General features: G+C 39.5%; 1 protein-coding gene across 1 annotated transcript in view; it reads left to right on the top strand.

Annotated features, from left to right (window-relative positions):
* slc30a6 (solute carrier family 30 member 6) overlaps positions 1–21,195 on the top strand; it is a 174,048-nt gene that overhangs the window by 127,880 nt on the left and 24,973 nt on the right. The window contains exons 11-14 of the mRNA XM_063055565.1: positions 1,706–1,825; positions 4,004–4,106; positions 5,010–5,057; positions 11,928–11,996. Of these exons, the coding sequence (XP_062911635.1) occupies positions 1,706–1,825; positions 4,004–4,106; positions 5,010–5,057; positions 11,928–11,996 (340 nt within the window). The remainder of the gene's footprint in view (positions 1–1,705; positions 1,826–4,003; positions 4,107–5,009; positions 5,058–11,927; positions 11,997–21,195) is intronic.

The following is a 21,195-nucleotide window of genomic DNA, read 5'->3' as shown; positions in this document are numbered from 1 at the left end:
TTATCAACCTGTCCTGCTGCCTATAAACATCTGTGGCCATGCACAACAAGTTATCTTCCCCTTTAATGAGTAGAATCGGTTTTAATATCACTGCCATATGTCGTATGAAGGTTTATACTGTCCTACACAATTGACTACAATAATTTGCCCACCTTCAGCTAAACTAACTTGCCTGTAATTATATAATTTATTCCTTTCTCTCCTTTTATTCAATGGTACAACATCAACAGTTCTCAATTCCTCTGTTATTGAGATAGTTACATTTGCTAATGCAGGTAATTTGAACAGAGTATTAGAGGCCTGATGTAAAGCCTCTATACCACAAAAGAAATCATTGTGCAGAAGAGTGTAATTTAAGACATCTTCAAAACCTAAATTAAATACCTTGATCTTACTACAAGATGCTGAATTAGAGGTTTTTGAAGTAGCTGAAGGGTAATTGTTGCTCTAATTTGTTCTTTCCTCACAATCGGGCAGATTGATGTGATTTAGATAAAGATTAACCCTGTTGAGTAGGGGCATGGTAGATGATCACACAGAGTCCCAGTGGACTGCACTTTCACAAAACCACCTGCTAAAGATCAAACATTTGAGCAGTTTGTGCTACAATCACAGAATCAACTGTGGACATGAAGGTAATCCTGTAGTTAAAGAAAAATGTGTTTTTCGCATTGCTTCTTTTATGTTAGTATAATATGTTAGTATTTTATGTTATGTATAATATTCTCACTTTAGCTACAAATTGAGAATTGTTGTATAGGAGTGCTGTCATGCTTTATTAGCTTGGATAGGAACAGTCATTGGCACCTGCATTTTAAGAGAAAGGAGAAACTTGAATATATGAATAGCATAATTATACAGTAAAGAATATTGTTTAATACATAAAATAAATACCCTGGAGTAACATCAAGGCTGTAATTTCATCGTTGGACTCTGATGATTATAAAGCATTAAAGCTTCACTCTTGAAGATTATTACATCATCTTCAATGTTGGATCAGGTTACTGCTTCTCAATCACGCCCAGGGATTCGCTCTATTATCATGTAAGTGTGTTGGAGAGAATTGTTTTGCAAATGGAGACTTTTTTTTGCCAGCTGCATAAATTGTAATTATTTCCATCAATTTATTCTTCACTGTGTATGACTGGAAAATTTTAAAAGCAGTTATGTTAAAATTATGATTGGTGCAGATGATTAAAAAATGAGGCGAAATAGATCTGCAGACTACTTTAAGATCATAATTACTTTAGGCACATCATATCATGATATATCAACAAACCATTTGACTGCTTGTTGTTGTCCATGCTGTGAATTGTTAATTTATTCATGCTGGAAAAGTCAAATTTCAGCAACTTACTCAAAAAAAAAGCTGATCAGAGCATATTAAATTTCTCAATGTATTAAAAATTGAAACAACAATCTTGTCTGGTTTCCTTTGACCTCTTCAATCGATTAGCAGATTTGCTTGGATTTTCTCCTTGCAGGCTGTGCTTCTCCAAGTCCTGGTGAGAGCTTTCAGGACAGTTCTTGACGTTGGTTGGTTGAGATAACAATGAAAAACAAAATGTTTTCAAAAATGTTGTTATAATGCTCGTCAAATCAATTATTGTATATCCATAATGCTATTAAACCAAAAAATAGTGTTTTACTTATGAAGTGCTATTCCTGAAAATTCTGAAAGTCCCTAATTATATTTTACTTTCAGCTTATGTGGAATAATTCCTAGTTTAAGCAGCATTTTGCTACCTCGCATGAACCCATTTGTCCTCATTGACCTTGCAGGAGCATTGGCGCTCTGCATCACCTATATGCTGATTGAAATAAAGTAAGTTATGTATGTTGGATGTTCTGCATTATATTTGACCTCGGGCAAATTTGAAAACCAAGTGTAGAGGTGTAGAAAATACAGTTAGAAGATCTAAATCAATTTAAGTTATTGATTGTGTTAACATGGAAAGAACAATACTCATCCTTGGTTTCCCTTCTCCGTGTGCTAATTGAGTTATTTTCTCTTATGTCTCTCTCTTCCAATATCGCATTGCATGCAATTGTTCTTGCTTGCTTCTTTGTCACATAGCTAGTCTCCTTGGAGCTTAAATTCCTTTTCTGCCTTTTTCACTGCAGCTACAAATAAGAAAATTCCTTCCCTTGGCTTTCTCCTAGTTCTTCTACACTCTCTGATGTTTTTTATATATTTCAATGAAGCGATATCATCTGTAGGGAAATGCCCTTTTTTAAAACTATTTCTATTCATTCAAAGGACATAGCTTCACAGGTTGATCCAACACTTAATTGCCCATTCTTAATTGCTCTTGACAACCGTTGTAATTCTTGCGGGGGGGGGCGGTGTGTGTAGGCGAGGATGTTCCAGGACTTTAAACCAACGGCAATAACTCAGTGACGGCCTGTATGTTTGCTACACCCAGTTCTATATCTCTCAAACCCACAAATGTGTTGTCAGCCTGCTTAATTGACAAGATTTTTCAACTGAACTCTGGGATGCTTGAAGTCATTGTTGTAGCTCCTGTCACAGTATTTCCAATTAGTTCACCTGAGTTCATTTTCCACTGGGTTTGGGAGAGACTAGAACAAAGATCATGGGTTAGGGGTGAAAGGTGAAATGTTTAAGGGGAACATGAGGAGGAACTACTTCATCCAAAGGATGATGAGAGTGTGAAATGAGCTGCTGGCAAAAGTGATGAAAACAAGCACAATTTCAATATTTATGAGAAGTTTGGGAGATGGAAGGGGTATGGAAGGCAGTGGTCCAGGTGCAGGTCGATGGAATTAGACTGAATCATAGTTTGACATGGATTAGATGGCCCAAAGGACCTGTTTTTGTGCTGTAGAGCTCTGTGACTCTCTGACACCATCTCCTTCTGCACATTATTGCTTCCCAGTTAAGCAATAAGCAATAATTTTAACAAATCCTAAATCCAGTCACTGTCATTAACAATTTTCACTCTGCGGATGCCCACGATCATTCCAGTTCAATCTCTCCACCCTCTCCACAGTTAAGACTTCCGTTGCTGAAATGCTTATCTTCTCAATCACACCGAGACTCACTTGTTGATCCTCTTGTTCAGCACTCTTAACACCAGCTACTCAAAACTATGCTGACTCTTCCTTGTATAACTTATATCTTACTTGGATCCTGCATCTTAAATCTTAAGTGTTAGGTTCCGTCAATCAGCATTAATGTTCTAACTTACAATTGGAAGTTCTCAATACCTTCTACAGTTCCCTTCATATCTTTACCACATACCTTCTCATTCACCTCCTTTTATTCTAAAGTACATTAAATATAAAATACAGAAATAAAACATTCAACATTATGAGTGTGGTGACATATAAACTTGAGTTTCCATCTATTCCATTCATTCCATCTCAGCCTTTCAGCATTATCTTTCTGTTCTGTTTACCTGATTTTGTTTCTTTTAAGAGAATCTATTCTATCTCCTCTTCTTTCCCAATGGTCATTGTTTAAAGATCTCTACCATGTCAGTTCTTGCCTTTACTATTCTTCAAAAAATGCCCAAGTATGTTCACTTTCTTGATAACACTTCCTTATTAGTTTTTCAGTTCTGATACCATCCACATATTGGTAGTTTTCATAATGTGTTTCAGGCTCTTAGCAAATTAACGTTAACGTAAATACTTTTAAATTTAATTTTAGCCATAGATTTTAGAAACTTTCAGATTTCTCAATAGTCCATGAACCCATGAATACTACCTCACTACTCCTTTTAAATCTCTCTGCCAACTGCACTTTTGCATTTCCACATTTAAAACACTCTCATGATATATCCAAGCTTTCATTGCCCTCCTTAATAATGTCCTTTACAGTTCTGTACCTGCTTACTTTATATTGTAAAGAATTGAGACTTTTTAAACCTGAAGGGTGCCGTAATGATGCAAATAGTTAACTCAAATAAAAATGGGAAGTGTACAGGTCTATATTATTATCCTTTACCCTCTAACTATTTTTCTCCATCATTCCCAGTAATTATTTTGCAGTGGATACAGCTTCAGCTATAGCTATTGCAGTTATGACGTTCGGCACCATGTACCCTATGAGTGTCTACAGTGGAAAAGTGTTACTTCAGGTAGGAGTTCTTATCAGAAGTCAACCAGTGGTAATAGAAAATGCACTGTATGATTATCAGTAAATTAGGTTCTTGCTAAAACTACTGAAACATAATTTTTCAGAAAGATCTTTTTGAAGCTTGATAATAGAGTATGTAAAATGGTGTAATATTACGAGGGGTGATTGATGTGTCCGTGGCCTATGGTAGAAGGAGTCTATTTTAGAAAACCTAGCACATTTATTTTTCAACGTAGTCCCCTCCTACATTTACACACTTAGCCCAGCAGTCGTGGACCATACGGATCTTGGACCTCTAGAAAGTGTCCACAGCAGGGATGATTGATAAGTTCGTGGCCTAAGGTAGAAGGAGATGGATTATTAACTTCAAACTTTCTGCAATATCACTCAAAGAGTTGACCTGCATGTGCATGTAACGAGAGCTGTATATCTCATCTCCTTTTACCTTAGGCCACAAACTTATCAATCACCCATCCGTGGACACTTTCTGGAGGTCCAAGATCCGTATGCTCCACAACCGCCGGACTACGTGTGTAAATGTAGGAGGGGACTATGTTGAAAAATAAATATGCTAGGTTTTCTAAAATTGACCCTTCTACCTAGGGCCATGAACATATCAATCACCCCTCGTATATCCATTTGATCTGTATATTTTAATCTGGATTTGGAAGAAATTTATTATTTTATTATTCTGCACGTTAGATGAAATTAGATTATGAATTAAGAGTACAGTATAAGAGTCATGTTGAACAACATTAGGAACTGTTGACTTAGCTATCTATTGATGTTGGGAATGAGGTCTCAATAAGAAGAAACGGAGTGGAAAAAAATGGGGCAGTAATTCATTTTAATGAATAAATTAGTTTTCTGTATAACAATGCTGTGATTACATTTATTTTTGCAGACAACACCTTCACATGTGATTGGACAGTTGGATAAGCTTTTAAGAGAGGTATGCATTGAATTAAAGGTTTTTGATTCACTACTCATTTACGTTTGTACATTATTTAATGTATGGATATGATTAAATATTCACTTTTCAATATGCAACTGTATCCAAGGTCTGTACAGTTAATAAAGATGTTTTAATGCGATTGAACAATCTATTGCCATTTAAAACCAGTGGAAACAATGTTGGTTGTGGCCCTACTTCTCATCAGACTCCTCGAAGGAAACATGGCTGCCGGTCTGGGCTACAAAGTGCGTTTAAAGATCAGGGTTTTTGACTCTCAATACCGACTATATTGCTGGCATATATACAGTCTCCAGAAAATAAAATTGATGTTCTCAGAGCAAGGGTGCTGTGTCAGAGGATGTTAGGACCGCGTGCGTCTTCTGCTTCACAGAATCCTGGTTAACCCTTTCCATACCAGATGCAGCAGTTCAGTTTGATGGGTTCACTATACACCATCAGTATCGGACTGTTGAGCCTCTCAGAAACAGAGGTGGAGGTGCATGCCTCATGATCAACTCCTCTTGGTGCGCAAGTGTGACAGTGATGTCCCAATTCTGATCACCAGACCTGGAATATCTCGCAATGAAGTGGCAGCCATTTTACCTACCACAGGAGATTTTTTCGATTATTTTGTAGTGTATACATTCCACCTCAGGCCAATGTCAAACAGGCTCGGAATGATCTGAGCATGTGCGAAACAGCACACCCTGACGCCTTCACCATCATTTTGGGGGAATTTAACCAGGTCAGCTTGAAAATGTCACCAAATAATTATCAACAAGTCAGTGCCAGAGGAAACAACACACATGACCACTGTTACACCACCATCAAGGGTGCTTATCGTGGTTTTCCATACCCACACTTTGTTAAGTCTGATCACCTGCTATACTTCTACTCCCTGAGTATAGGCAGAGACTGAAGACTGCAGCCCCAGCAGTGAGGACCAAGAAGGAATGGACAAGCGGAGCACAGGAGCGCTTACAAGACTGCTTTGAATTGGTGCACTGAATATTCAGGGATCAACTTCGAATCTGGATGAGTGTGCAGCAGTTGTTACCATCTTCATTAAAACCTGTGTGGATGAGTGTGTGCGTTAGAAAACCTGTTGTGGATTCCCAAACCAAAAGCCATGGATGAACCAGGTCTGTACAAGAAAATCAGATATGACTTGCAGGGGGTTATTTTAAGAACAAAGAGACAATTCCGAGCGAGATTGGAGGCAACATCGGATGCACGTCAATTCTGGCAGGGTTGACAGGACATTACACAACGAAATCCAATGGCATAAGTGGCAGCGATGCTTCACAACCCAATGAGCTCAATGCCATCTATGACTGCTTTGGAAGGGAAAATATAACTACAACTGTGAAGATCACAGCTGCACCCAGTGACCTTGTGATCTCTGGTCTCAGAAGCCTATGTCAGGCTGTTTTTCAGGAGGGTGAACCCTCACAAGGCAGCAGGCCAAGATGGAGTGAGTACCTGATGAAGTTCTGAAAACTTGTGCCAATCAACAAGTGGAAGTATTCAAGGACATTTTCAACCTCTCACTGCTACTGTCAGAAGTTCCCCTGGCTTCAGAAGGGCAACAATTATACCAGTGCCTAAGAAGAGTCGCGTGAGCTGCCTTAATGACTCACATCTACAATGATGAAATGCTTTGAAAGGTTGGTCATGCCTGGAATCAACTCTGCCTCAGCAAGGACCTGGACCCAGTGCAATTTGCTTATCTACGGCTAGGTCTACAGCAGATGCAATCTCAATAGCTTTTCCAATTCCCTTAGATCACATGGAAAATACATACACCTATGGCAGGATGCTGTTTGCTGACTATAGCTTAGTGTTCAACACCATCATTCCCACAATCCTGATGGATACTGGCATGGATAGCGGAATGGCTGACAGGCAGGAGGCAGCAAGTGGGAGTAAAAGGGGCCTTTTCTGGTCGGTTGCCGCTGACTAGTGGTGCTCCTCGGATCAGTATTGGGACTGCTGCTTTTCACATTGTTTGTCAATGATTTAGATAATGGAATTGATAGCTGTGCAGCAAAATTTGTGGATGATACGAAGATAGGCGGACAGGTAGGTAGTGCTGAGGAAGTAATGTGATTGCAGTAGGACTTGGACAAATTGGCAGAATGAGCAAAAAAGTGGCAGATGAAATGCAGTGTTGAGAAATATATGATAATGCATTTTGGTAAAAGGAACGATAGTGCAGACTATTATCTAAATGGGGAGAAGGTTCAAACATCAGAGGTGCAGAGGAACTGAGGGAGTCCTTGTGCAAGACTCCTAGGAGGTCGAGTCTGTGGTAAAGAAGGCAAATGCAATGTTGGCCATTATTTCAAGAGGAAGAAAATATCAAAGCAAAGAGATAATGCTGAGTCTTTATAAGATACTGGTCAGGCCGCACTTGGAGTATTGTCAACAGTTTTGGGCCCCATAAGTATACATTTTACTTTACTCTGAAAATTATAGATCTATTTGCTTTTATCACAACATTAGCAAATTCAAATGTTGCCAATCACCCTGATTTCAATGTTCTAGCACCTAAATTGGTTTCTCACCAGTGTAAGTTGAGAAAACAAATCTGATCATTTGTGCACTCACAGGAGTCAAGATAAAAGTGACTATAAAAATTGCTGGATCTGTTTTTATTTATGATTATAAAATGCTAAGATCTTAAAGGCAACATTCAAGATTGGAATTTTTTCTCAATTTACCATATTCCCTATGTTGCTGCATTTCAGCTGGCGTAAGTGTTCCCTTTGTTATTAATTTGAAATATATAGAGAGGATCTGCAAGCAGCCACAGTGTAGCTTATCTTCTTGAGCAAAGATTGAGGTCTTTTTGCAGGCACCTATAACATTTCTTTCATTTTCATTTTATTGACTAATGTTAGTCCTCTTACAATGGAGAAAATGTGATAACAATGCATCGTATATGTAATTTTCTTGCTAAAATAGTGTAAGCAAAAAGCAAAATAAGTTAAAAATCCAGAAACAAGTGGTTAAATAAAAACTCAGCTGACCAGTGTCCATATATGTTAAGCATTTGAAAGCATGTATGGCTGAAATATTAGTGTCTGTTCACTCAACATTATCTGAGCCCATCTGGCATTTCAGTTTGTATTCAGTTATTTTTTCTTATTCCTAATTCCTTATTTTTTCTAATATATTTTTCCTTATTCCTTTTAATCTGTTTTATTTTACCTAGCTCTGTTTTGTTCACTCATGTTTGAGGATTAGATCCTACTAAGAACAGGACTTGAAATCTATAAATTCGTAGATCATCCTAAGAATTATGTCGGTTCCATAAAGAGGGTGAAACCTACCTCTGGTGTTGATACTCTGATCACTTAAATAGCCAATGATAGTATAAATATCAGAGTTTTAGACTTCGAGACACCAGACATAGTCCAGCAAAAAATACTCTAGGTAATACTCTAGAGAAAACTGGCAGAGAACATAAAAACGGACTGTAAAAGCTTTTATAGATATGTAAAAAGGAAAAGATTGGTAAAGACAAATGTAGGTCCCCTGCAGACAGAAACAAGTGAATTGATTATGGGGAGCAAGGACATGGCAGACCAATTGAATAATTACTTTGGTTCTGTCTTCACTAAGGAGGACATAAATAATCTTCCAGAAATAGTAAGGGACAGAGGGTCCAGTGAGATGGAGGAACTGAGTGAAATACATGTTAGTAGGGAAGTGGTGTTAGGTAAATTGAAGGGATTGAAGGCAGATAAATCCCCAGGGCCAGATGGTCTGCATCCTAGAGTGCTTAAGGAAGTAGCCCAAGAAATAGTGGATGCATTAGTGATAATTTTTCAAAACTCGTTAGATTCTGGACTAGATCCTGAGGATTGGAGGGTGGCTAATGTAACCCCACTTTTTAAAAAAGGAGGGAGAGAGAAACCGGGGAATTATAGACCGGTTAGCCTAACGTCGGTGGTGGGGAAACTGCTGGAGTCAGTTATCTAGGATGTGATAACAGCACATTTGGAAAGCGGTGAAATGATCGGACAAAGTCAGCATGGATTTGTGAAAGGAAAATCATGTCTGACGAATCTCATAGAATTTTTTGAGGATGTAACTAGTAGAGTGGATAGGGGAGAACCAGTGGATGTGGTATATTTGGATTTTCAAAAGGCTTTTGACAAGGTCCCACACAGGAGATTAGTGTGCAAACTTAAAGCACACGGTATTGGGGGTAAGGTATTGGTGTGGGTGGAGAATTGGTTAGCAGACAGGAAGCAAAGAGTGGGAATAAACGGGACCTTTTCAGAATGGCAGGCGGTGACTAGTGGGGTACCGCAAGGCTCAGTGCTGGGACCCCAGTTGTTTACAATATATATTAATGACTTGGATGAGGGAATTAAATGCAGCATCTCCAAGTTTGCGGATCACACGAAGCTGGGTGGCAGTGTTAGCAGTGAGGAGGATGCTAAGAGGATGCAGGGTGACTTGGATAGGTTGGGTGAGTGGGCAAACTCATGGCAGATGCAATTTAATGTGGATAAATGTGAAGTTATCCACTTTGGTGGCAAAAATAGGAAAACAGATTATTATCTGAATGGTGGCCGATTAGGAAAAGGGGAGGTGCAACGAGACCTGGGTGTCATTATACACCAGTCATTGAAAGTGGGCATGCAGGTACAGCAGGCGGTGAAAAAGGCGAATGGTATGCTGGCATTTATAGCGAGAGGATTCGAGTACAGGAGCAGGGAGGTACTACTGCAGTTGTACAAGGCCTTGGTGAGACCACACCTGGAGTATTGTGTGCAGTTTGGGTCCCCTAATCTGAGGAAAGACATCTTTGCCATAGAGGGAGTACAAAGAAGGTTCACCAGATTGATTCCTGGGATGGCAGGACTTTCATATGAAGAAAGACTGGATGAACTGGGCTTGTACTCGTTGGAATTTAGAAGATTGAGGGGGGATCTGATTGAAACGTATAAGATCCTAAAGGGATTGGACAGGCTAGATGCAGGAAGATTGTTCCCGATGTTGGGGAAGTCCAGAACGAGGGGTCACAGTTTGAGGATAGAGGGGAAGCCTTTTAGGACCGAGATTAGGAAAAACTTCTTCACACAGAGAGTGGTGAATCTGTGGAATTCTCTGCCACAGCAAACTGTTGAGGCCAGTTCATTGGCTATGTTTAAGAGGGAGTTAGATATGGCCCTTGTGGCTACGGGGGTCAGGGGGTATGGAGGGAAGGCTGGGGCGGGGTTCTGAGTTGGATGATCAGCCATGATCATAATAAATGGCGGTGCAGGCTCGAAGGGCCAAATGGCCTACTCCTGCACCTATTTTCTATGTTTCTATGTTTCTATGTAATTGTACTGATGATGCTTCCTGTAAAATCAGCCAGTGCCAGATACCAATTTACAAAGCAAGATGAAATTCTTGATCCACTCAACAGAAAAATGGAATTGATTAAATCAAAAATGTCTTTGCTCATAGAGACAAAAGTACAAACAAACCAAAATATTATGTGTGTAAAATGAACTCGTAAGCAAATATTTTATGATAGTACTAATGGAGTGCCAAATTGTTTGAAATATTGTCTTTCACTTGAGATATGAAATTGAGGTGGATGCAGAAGATTTAATGCCCTATCTGAAGAAGAGTGGTATTCTTCCTGATTGATTTTTGTCCTTCAGCAAACGTAGCAAAGGGGAAAACTTGTTACAGCAGCTTGTACTTGAATGTTGCCTTGTACACAGTAAAATATCCCATTAGCTACTTGATCCCAGTAACCTTCCTATGAACGTCTACCTGACAATTTTTTGACATTAGAATAATGAAAACCCTTCAGAAGTATTTCATTTTCTGTTACTTTAGGGCATCCCGATGTAATAAGAGAAGCAACAAATATGACAGTCTGCTGAAGCAACTCAGCCAGTTAAACAGGTTTTTTTGGGGTGGGCAGATTGAGGAATTGTTTGATGTTTCACGGCAAAACCATGCCAGCAGGAATCTGATTGGTTGACCAAGAAAGGGCTAGGGTTGGGTGACAGGTAGATTGAGCCAAATAGGAGAGGGGGAGGGGAGTTGAGAGACAGAGACATGGATGGTAGATGGAGGTAGGCAAATAAAAGAAAGAAAAAATAGAGTGTTGCAGCACATTAATGGGTCTTTTGGCCCACCTTGTCCGTGCCGAACCGTCAATCTGCCAAGTCCCATCAACCCACACCCGGACTATAGCTGTCCATGCCTCTCCTATCCATGCACCTATCCAAACTACTCTTAAATGTTGCAATTGAACCTGCATTCACCACTTCTGCAGATAGCTCATTCCACACTTCCACCACCCTTTGAGTGAAAAAGCTCCCCCTCAGGTTCCCCTTAAATATTTCACCTTTCACCCTTAACCTATGATCTCCAGTTCTAGTTTCACATAACCCCAGAGAAAAAAGCCTGCTTACTTTTACTACATTTATACCCTTCATAATTTTGTATGCAATACCTCTGTCAAATCTCCCCCATGGGGGATTGAATTGAGCGTCTGACAGTGAGGACAGTATATCATAGTTTTGGCAGAAGCAAGAAATGTGACAGTTCAAAAAAGCAGGTCCTGAGCCATTCTCCAAGCTGTTTTTCCATTGTCAGGCACGTTGTTTTCCATGTCCAGCATGAATGCTTTGAGCATGTAATAGAAACAAAAAGTAGTTTGACAGCAGCGTAACACACGAGCTGATTTTTCAAAACCATTTAGTATTGCCATATAATAGATAACCTGACAGCTCCTAATGAAAACAAATCTAGATGTTTATTAGTTTAGAAATATTAACCATGTCTGAAAGTAAATCCTAAGGCTTAAGTCACTGCAGTTATTTTTTTTTGGTGTCTCTGTGACAGGTCTCAACTCTGGATGGCGTTCTTGAAGTGCGGAATGAACATTTTTGGACCCTAGGATTTGGAACTCTGGTATGATCTTTGAATCTGAATGTACTTGCAGATCAATGAACTCTGAAATGCTCTGAGTTGCTTATGAATATTATTTCTAGGATTTTTTTTCTAATACTTAATAATTGTAATAAACTCCTATATGCCAATTAGTCTGACCTCAGTAGTTGGGAAGATGTTGGAGCTGATTATTAAAGATGAGTTCTCAGGGTACTTGGAGACACAACATAAAATAGGCAGCATTGTTTCCTCAAGGGAGAATCTTGCCCGACAAATCTGTTGGAGTTCTTTGGAGAAATAACAAGCAGAATAGACAAAGGAGAATCGGTTGATGTTGTATACTTAGATTTTCAGAAGGCCTTTGATGGGATGCACACATGAAGTTGCTTAACAAGCCATGAGCCCATGGAACTACAAGAAAAATTCTAGAATGGTTAAAGCAGTGGCAGGAGGCAAAGAGAGGGGGAAAAGGGAGCCTTTTCTGACTGGCTGCTGGTGACTAGTGGCGCTCCACAGGTGTCTATGTTGGGACCAATTCTTTTTATGTTATATGCCAATGATTTGGATGATGGAATTGATGGCTTTGTTGCAAAGTTTGCAAATGATATTAAGAAAGGTGGAGAGGCAGGTATTTTGAGGAAATGGGGAAGCTACAGAAGGACTTAGATTAGGAGAATGGGCAAAGAAGTGGCAGATGGAATACAGAGTTGGGAAGTGTATGGTCCTGTACTTTGGTAGAAGGAATGAAAAGGTTGACTATTTTCTAAATGGAGAAAAAAATTCAAAAATCTGAGGTGCAAAGGGACTTGTGCAGGATTCCTTAAAGGTTAATTTGTAGGTTGAGTCTGGTGAGGAAGGCAAATACGATGTTAGCATTCATTTCAAGAGGACTAGAATATAAAAGCAAGAATGTAATGTTGACACTTTATAAAGCACTGGTGAGGCCCCCCTCTCCACGCAGCTGATAAATCCAAAGGAATGGCAGAGACCGATACAGTTTGGCACCGGTGGCATCGCAAGAGTTGACAGTCAGTGTTGATCTCAACATAGGACTGCCTTAGGGACTCCAGCTCTGGGTTTACTCCCAAACCCTTCCCTATGAGTGGGTAGGGCCGCAAGGCAGCAGTGGTTTGAGATTAGAGTTTTCCTTCTAGATGAGCTGCCAAAGGCAGCTGATGAGCTCCATCTGCCCTAAGTGTCTGGTCTTTGCCTCTATTCCTGTCACTAGAAACCATTCTGCCGTGCTTAGTAGCTAAGCCACATGTGAAGGCCAGGAGGTTGACTTGGTTGTCAGAGGCTTGTTGAGCCGCACATCACTGGGAGCATTTAATAAGTAGTGGGAGCATATACCTATTACCTCCCCCGGCTAAGACAACTTTAAGGAACCTGATTCTGTGTTGCAGTAAAAAGTAGCTTCCCATCAGAATTTAAAATAAGCCTTTATTTATCCTGTTGCATCTTTTCTCTTCATTGGTCCTGTTATTTCTCATCATTAGCGATTTTATGTTTATTACTCTCCTATGTCCTTTATGTTCTGACATTACAATCCATTATCATCATATAGAAAAAATTATATTCATTTGCCTTTTGAGGTTCAGCTTTCCATTCGGAAGTGGGAGAAGTAATTTTAAAGAATATGGAGTCATAGAGTCATATGTTACAAATGAGATCAACAAAAAGAAAACTAATGACAAAGCTAAAGTTTTTCCGCCTTATGAAGGGTTGATTGAGAAATGGGTTCAAAAAAATCCAGATAATCTAGAAAATAGCTTCACAAATTAAATGTAGTTTGTGACATGATTACAAGTTCATCAAAAAATAGTAAGGAAGCAAAGCATTTGTGAGAGCGAATCTGGGAGTGATGTGAGGAAATTAGTTGCAAAGGAATAATTAATGCCTGAAATGTGTTTCTGGATTGGATGAAAGAGTCTATGATTTAGAGAACAATATGTTTCTTTTGAATTGGAAATGTTAACGGTAATAGTATTTTTGGAACAAAACCAGTTATTATCTGCAAATTCAATTCCAAAATCGAACTAAATGGACAAAATCGATATTTGTCCATTGAGTAACAAAGGAACATTCAAACTGCTTTCAAAGCAAATAAAGCACATTTCAAATCTGTCATTTCTTTCCCCTGTTGTGTATTTTCCTGTGTAATTCTATCACCTTTGTTTATGTTCCTGCTTGATGTCAATAAACCATTAAATGTCGCTGTTTCTCCTCATAGACACATATTGAGCTTTGCCTGCTTGCTTCTGTGTAAAAATAGATCTTGCAACATTTCACTTAGATCCACTTGGGAAATATTTCTAAACAAACAGACTTCTTCACAAAATATATTATCAATCTGTATTCGCAAACATAGATACACATGGATTTATTTGTATGGCAGAGCTAATAAAGTACTGCATTATTTTAATTGCTTTCACAAGTACATGAATCAGGCTTCCATGTTTTATTGGGTATGTGTATCACATACGATAAGGAACTGGTTATAAACAAATCGTTTTGTTGGGACCATATTGGAACATGTTTCTGGAGAGTAAAATGTTTAATTACTTGTTGCAAACAATTAGGCCCAAGAGAGCAAATCAGCATTAGAGAGATTAGTCTCAAGCCACATCAAGTGCGAACTTGCCATATACCAGACACAGTAGAAAATCTGAAGTAACAGGTGTGAAAATAGATTGTGGATCCATTCAGTTGTTATATTTGTAGCACACATTCTTTCCACTGAAATCCCTCTGCACCATACTCTATATGAACATTTCTTAAAACATACCCTAAATGAACCTTGTGCTGCTGATGCATAATATTTTAATTTTTTTAAACCCTACTTCCTCTTCTTAATTCCAAGTTTAATTTTGAAATTTTTTCTTTTATATTTGGTCAGAAAGCTGAAGTATGCATATTTAATACTTAGGGAAAAGTTTCATTTTCTACCTGATTTTTACCTGTATTAATGAGCCAAGATTTGCTGTACTAGTTTCCATCTCACCCACAATTTTCCAGGGAGTGGAGTCCAGAAAAGGTAGGTGAGGTGGTGCTGGATGGCTGGAATTCACAAATTAACATTGCAACTCCTATCACGGTACCTTACTGTAAATAGAAACCACCAAACAATATCACTTGCACTGAGATTACCTTGTCAAACCTGTGGCACTTTGTTATCTGCTGCCTTTGTACTACATATTGTCTTGTTAAACTAGTTATCCTACTCGTAGAATTGCAGATATTTTTATTAGCCATGAAGTTGCATCTCCACAATTGGCTGTTGCCGTTGTTGGCTTCACTGATTTGAAGACAGAAATTTTACAAGTCCAATTGAAAAGCATGATCATGTAGTTTTACCTTTCCACTAATTGCAGCACAAGTAGAAATTTTGAAGTGGGGGGGAACAAATTTTCTAGCCAGTCTGCATGCAGCAAGACCTCACAAGCAATATTCCAGTTAAAGTCATGATACTCTATTTTACTGTTGTCAGTTGAGATACAAATATCAGCTATGACAATCAGAACACTCCCATGCTTCAAAGAGTGTTATAAGATCTTTTATTTCCACCTGAGAAATAAAACAGAATTACATTGAAATTGTTGCCTAGAAATGTTATTTCACTTCATGACCTTGAATGCTTTTCTGGCTATTTTTGCAGGGCATGTTATCTAGGGGATAATGTTTTTTTTTCAACCTCATCTTCAGATAATTTGCACTGTGTCTGCTCAACTTTTTGCTTTTTAATGATTGTGATTGCTGTTAAGTTGGTAATTTCATTAGTCTGGTATGTGAACCTGCAAAAGTTGGTTGACTAGACACCCAGACTCTTGCTCCTGTTGGGGTGTACCCCTGGCAGGACAGCAATTCCAAACATTCTCAAAGTCATTCCATTGTCATTATCTTATGCATTTAGAAAAAGGGATCACTGACAATATCTTCAAGGTCGCTCCAGCCTGCTCCAGTCTCATTTAAAGCACCTTTAATACATCCTCTGGATTATTAATAACTTAACCAGTAGATTACTCTTTTAACCTCTGTTGTCCTCATGCCATTGCCAAGATCAATTATTCCTTGAATGCGCATGAAAGGATGTACAGCACTTCTTCACTATATGCCTATTAAAATATAAGCAGGTATATAGCAAGGGAGTGCTTTGTTTCCCTTCATTCACACCGTCATGGTCCCCAATCAGAAATGGACTCATGGAAAACAGCAAGTTGTTTTCTATTGCCAAGTCCACCAGTAAATATAGGGCATGATGCAAGTTGCAAATCATCACATGAAGATATTTTCAACTCATAGGCTCAGTCAGCATGGAAACTGGTCCATTAGTCCAACAAGTCTTGAACGAGGTGTTTATATTTCACCACCTCCTTTAGCACTGAGTTCCAGATATCAACCACTCTATGTGTGAAATATTTCCCCCTCAAACCACTTTAAAACTCCTTCCTCTCAACTTAAACCTTTGACCTCTAGTTTTGATAGCCCTACCATGAGAAAAAAACTTCTGGCTCTTTACCTCTTATAAATTTATATACCTTTATCAAAGCACCCACAACCTTCTTCAGCCCAAGGAAAGCAAACCCAGCCTATTTAATATCTCTCCATAACTAAAGACCTTCAAACCAGACAGTATTCTGGTGAATCTCTTCTGCACTCCCCAGTGCAACCACATCCTTCCGATAGTGTGGTGACCTGCAATTTACATAATTCCATATGATTTGTTAAGATGCAACATTACATCCCAACCATTATATTCCATGTCCTGATCCTTGAAGGCAGGCAAGCATGCAATATGCCTTCTACAGTACTCTACTTACCTGTGTTGCCATTTTCAGGGAACAATGGACTTGAACCCCTGCGACCTTCATCAACTTTCCTTAGCACCCTACCATTTACTGTATATGTCCTTATGCCTTTTTGACTTCCCGGAATGTATCACCTTGTGCTTGTGGGGATTAAATTTCATGTTCCAATGCTCTGCCCTGCTTTAGCTGTAGCTTTAGTTAACCTTCCTCACTCCAACAGCGCCATTTTTGTGTCATCTGAAAACGTACTAATCACACTTCCTACATTCATATCAAAGTCACTATAATCTCAAACAACAAGAGTCTCAACACCAATTCCTGTGGTATAACACTGGTCACAGACTTCCAGTCAGTCAGGTAACCTGTGTGCCTTTGGTTGATGGACCAGTATACCATTTGGGTCTTGCATACTGGAGGAGCAAAATCTTTTATTCTACTGGGTAATTGACAACCAAATGGCATGAATCTTGAGATTTCTGACCTTAGGTAGCCTTTCCTCCCTCTCCTTTTATCCCCTTAGCCTGTCTGGCAGCATCTGTGGTGGGGGTGGGGAGAGAAACTGTTGATGTTTCAAGACAAATCCTGCACAGCAAAATTGAGAGTGGAGAGGCAAGATGGCCAGCAGCTTTCTGTCAGGTTCACACTCCTATTTCTCCCACTCCACCCCAGTCCCAACCCCACCTGGCTTCATCCGTTGCTTTTTTTTACTTTTTTCTCTTTCTTTGTTTGCCCCCATCTACCACTCAACCACGAATTGTCTCAAAGTCCTTTTCTTGCTACTCCCCTTCTCTCCATTCTCAGTTCCGATGTGCAAGATTTGACTCGAAACATCAGCAGTTCCTTTCCCCCCCACAGATAATGCTCGATGCACTAAGATTGGTTGTTGCTCCAGATTCCAGCATCAGCAGACAAGATCTTTGTGTCCACCATAGTGGAGGTTGTCAAACATGTTACTAGAATCCACTATTATAGCATCTACCATTATGCTTGCACCAATCTTCTTGTTACCTTCTCAAGAAACTCAATCAAATTAATGAAACAGGATTTCCCCGCACAAAATCATCCCTGATTAGCACCTACCTTTTCAAGTGTACATAAATGGTATCGATATCCCTTAAGATTTTCTCAAATAATATTCCTAGCACTGAAGCAAGCTACACTGGCAAGTAGTTACCTAGTGTTTCCCAGCTGCCCTTCTTAAACAAAGATACAAAAATCAGTGTCGGGGTCCCATCCACCTCCTCCCTCATGAAGTCTTGGGCATTTATCAACCCTTGCACATCTAATGACTTCGAACACCTCCTCTTGCTCCAGATTATTAGCATATTCTTCCCTTAACTCACTACCTTCTATGTCCATCTCTTTGGTGAATACCAATAAGCATTCATTCAGGATCTCTCCAACATCATCTTGCTCCACATATGGATTGCCCCAACCTAAGGGAACCTGCCCTTTCTCTAGCTACCCACTTGCTCCTGATACACCTGCAGACCACTATTTTCCTTGTCTAAATGTCAACCATCTTGTCATTTATTTCTGAATACAATTATAGTCATCGGTATTAGAAGTCTTCAACCCATAGGTATTTGACCATTCTTTAAAATGTTATTTTCAGTAAGGCAGCTACTATTATACCCTTTCTGATTCCCTTTTACTTTCTTTTTGCTTATTTATTTAAAACTTGCTGGAATAATTTTAAAATTTTATTAAGTGCTGTAAGTATCCCTATACACAGGATAGTTTCCCATAAGCTCTGGGTGGTTCCTATTTGTAGAGTATTTCACTGTAGCTAATGTATCAGCTGCATTTGTTTACTGTTTGTGACTCTTAAGTTTGCTGTTTGACTGTTTTGTACACATGTATGTGCCATATCCTGGAAATTTGTCCCAATGGGTTATAAAGCAAAGCACAATAACATGTTATGCTGATTAAAAGAATGAAAAATATTATGAATCCAGTACCACAGTGGAATGCACTGACACAAGAGCATTGAAAAGCCATCAGGATTGTTCCCTTCTCACAGATAGCAGGCAGTGTTAACTGGTTAATACATTTTTTTAAGTTCGTAGGGGTAGTTTTGGGGACAGAGAGGAGAGTTAGGGATCAGGTTAGAATTTAGGGACAGATGTGGGGAAATTAGACGATGGGACAGAGAGTAAACTCTCTTGCTGACGTACGAGGGTCAGCAATGTGGATGTGGTCAGATGCTGAGCCGGCAGACCAGTGAGGATGAGAGTTGTGCCCCCCCCCCCCCCAAGGTCAGCAAGTTGTTGGCATATTCTGGGGTCGAAGTTCTGTGCAAGCAGGAGGCATGAGCAATGGTGATCCTCGAGGTACACGTGTCAGTGAGACCGGAGTTCAAGACCTCGCGCTCAGGGTTGTCACTCATCCTCATTGGCAGGTCTCTTGGGTTGATACCAAAGATCAAATTCCAAAAATCAATTGGAAGTCCAGATCGAAATCCAAATGGTCGATCAGAAGTCCAGAAGTGGAGGCCTGATGGCCAGCGCCCTAAGTCTGCAAATCCACTGGAGTAGTTCGAAACCTAATGTCTGTGAATCTACGAGTCCACTGGAGGCCCAAGACAGCTTGTTTGGGGTTAGAGGACTGAGTATGTGCATGGGTGGGTGGAAAAAGGATGAACGGGTTTTTCGCTTGGTGTGTTCTGTGTTCTGCTGAGCATGGTGGCATGCCATTTTGGCACTGGAATGTGTGACGTTTGTGGGCTACCCTCAGCACATTCTTGGTTGGTTGCTAACACATTTCACTAGGTCTGGATATGATAAATAAATCTGAATTTGAGACAGGCTTCTGAGAGATCTGTGGCTTGGTTTTATCTGAAAACTGAAAGTGTCCATTCTTGGTAATACTGCGGCAGAATTGTGTAGTAAGATTGGTGAAGAAATATACTATAAATAATTATAATGTGGAAGGTAAGAAAAGTTCCCTTTGAAATGTTTAGAATGGCCTTTTCAGTATTCTGCATCTGTTTTCATGACAGAAGAGATTGATGCCAAAATATCAGTGTAGGAACTGACTAAAAAAAAGTTGGCCTTCCTGTAATAAAGACAACCATATATGAACATTAGCTTGGATAGATAAAAAACCCAAGTTAGTCAGCTTTTTAATGGTAACTGAGAGGGGTGCTGAGAACCATGTGATTATGATGCCTGCAAGGACTTTCATAATATGCTGTAATAGATATTAACAAAATATGGGAGAGAATAAACAATGGCAGCATGGGCAGCTTGACCAATAAAGGGATGTGCAAGATGTGGATTTGGGCTAAGGCCTTCAGAACGCGAAAGTGTCTCGGATCGAAGCATCAACTGTTCATTTCCATCCCTAGATGCTACCTGACCTGCTGAGTTCATCCAACATTTTGTGTGGTGCACTTCACCACCTAGTGAGAAGGGAAAGGAAATTGGACACCAAACCAAGTACACCAAATGATACAGGAAGTCTTAACAAACCTAAAGCCCAATTTGTACCAGAAATGGTACAAATGTCTTCTTGACTCAACAGTACCATTCTTGAGATTTCATTGCTGTGCTGAGCTGTCTGATAAGCTAGGATGCAATTTCCTGGTTAGGGAAGAGGGGGAAAGAGGGTTCCTGATGTGCCATCAAAATTTCCATTCAAATGCTGAATTAAAATGCAACAAATGACTACTTATAGTAATTGTGGAGATTTCCAGCAATCTTCCTCTGAACTTGCAAAAGATTATGGAATTCTCTTGGCGAAGACATTAAACCAAGGTGCTTTCTGTCTGCTGGAACCTGCAGAATGCACCATGGCACCATGCCAATAAAACCATTCTCTTTGAACACCACCTCCAGAAATTGATTCTAATGCACTGCTAATTCACTTGCATCTGCCAACAAAACATAAAAATGATTAAACAGTTTCAATGAAATAGCTTTTATTATGTTGTATCTTCAAAATGACTGGTTTCTCAAATTAAAGCTGTTTGCTTCACGAGGATCTGAAGATCTGTTTCAGCTGATTCCAATTCCCATTTCTTAGTCTGTCACCTTGCAGAATATGACATATCAGGAGACTTTTTGAATGTAATGAGGGTTTCTGCTTCTATTGCATTTCCAGGTAGTGAGTTCCAAGAAATATACCCCGTCCAAACAACATGCAACTGTTTGCATAGAAAATAAAATCCTTTTAGACTTGTTCAGTTCATGAAATCTAATTACTTCAGTTACTGTTTATACACACTGGGCTTAATTTGTGAATGTTTTAAACCAATGTTTGGGAGCCAAATGACCAGAAATAGTAGAACTAACCAATTCCTTCCTTCCTTTGGCTTCACTCAAATTGTAAAAGAGAATCGCTTGCAGTGATTGAAGCCCAAAGCACCTTTTCCTTTTCTTGAAGGGAATGGGAATAAGGCCATGGAGCAATGC

Source organism: Mobula hypostoma, chromosome 8 (genome assembly GCF_963921235.1).
Source record: "Mobula hypostoma chromosome 8, sMobHyp1.1, whole genome shotgun sequence".
NCBI lineage: Eukaryota > Metazoa > Chordata > Chondrichthyes > Myliobatiformes > Myliobatidae > Mobula > Mobula hypostoma.
This window is presented reverse-complemented; position numbering and strand designations above follow the sequence as displayed.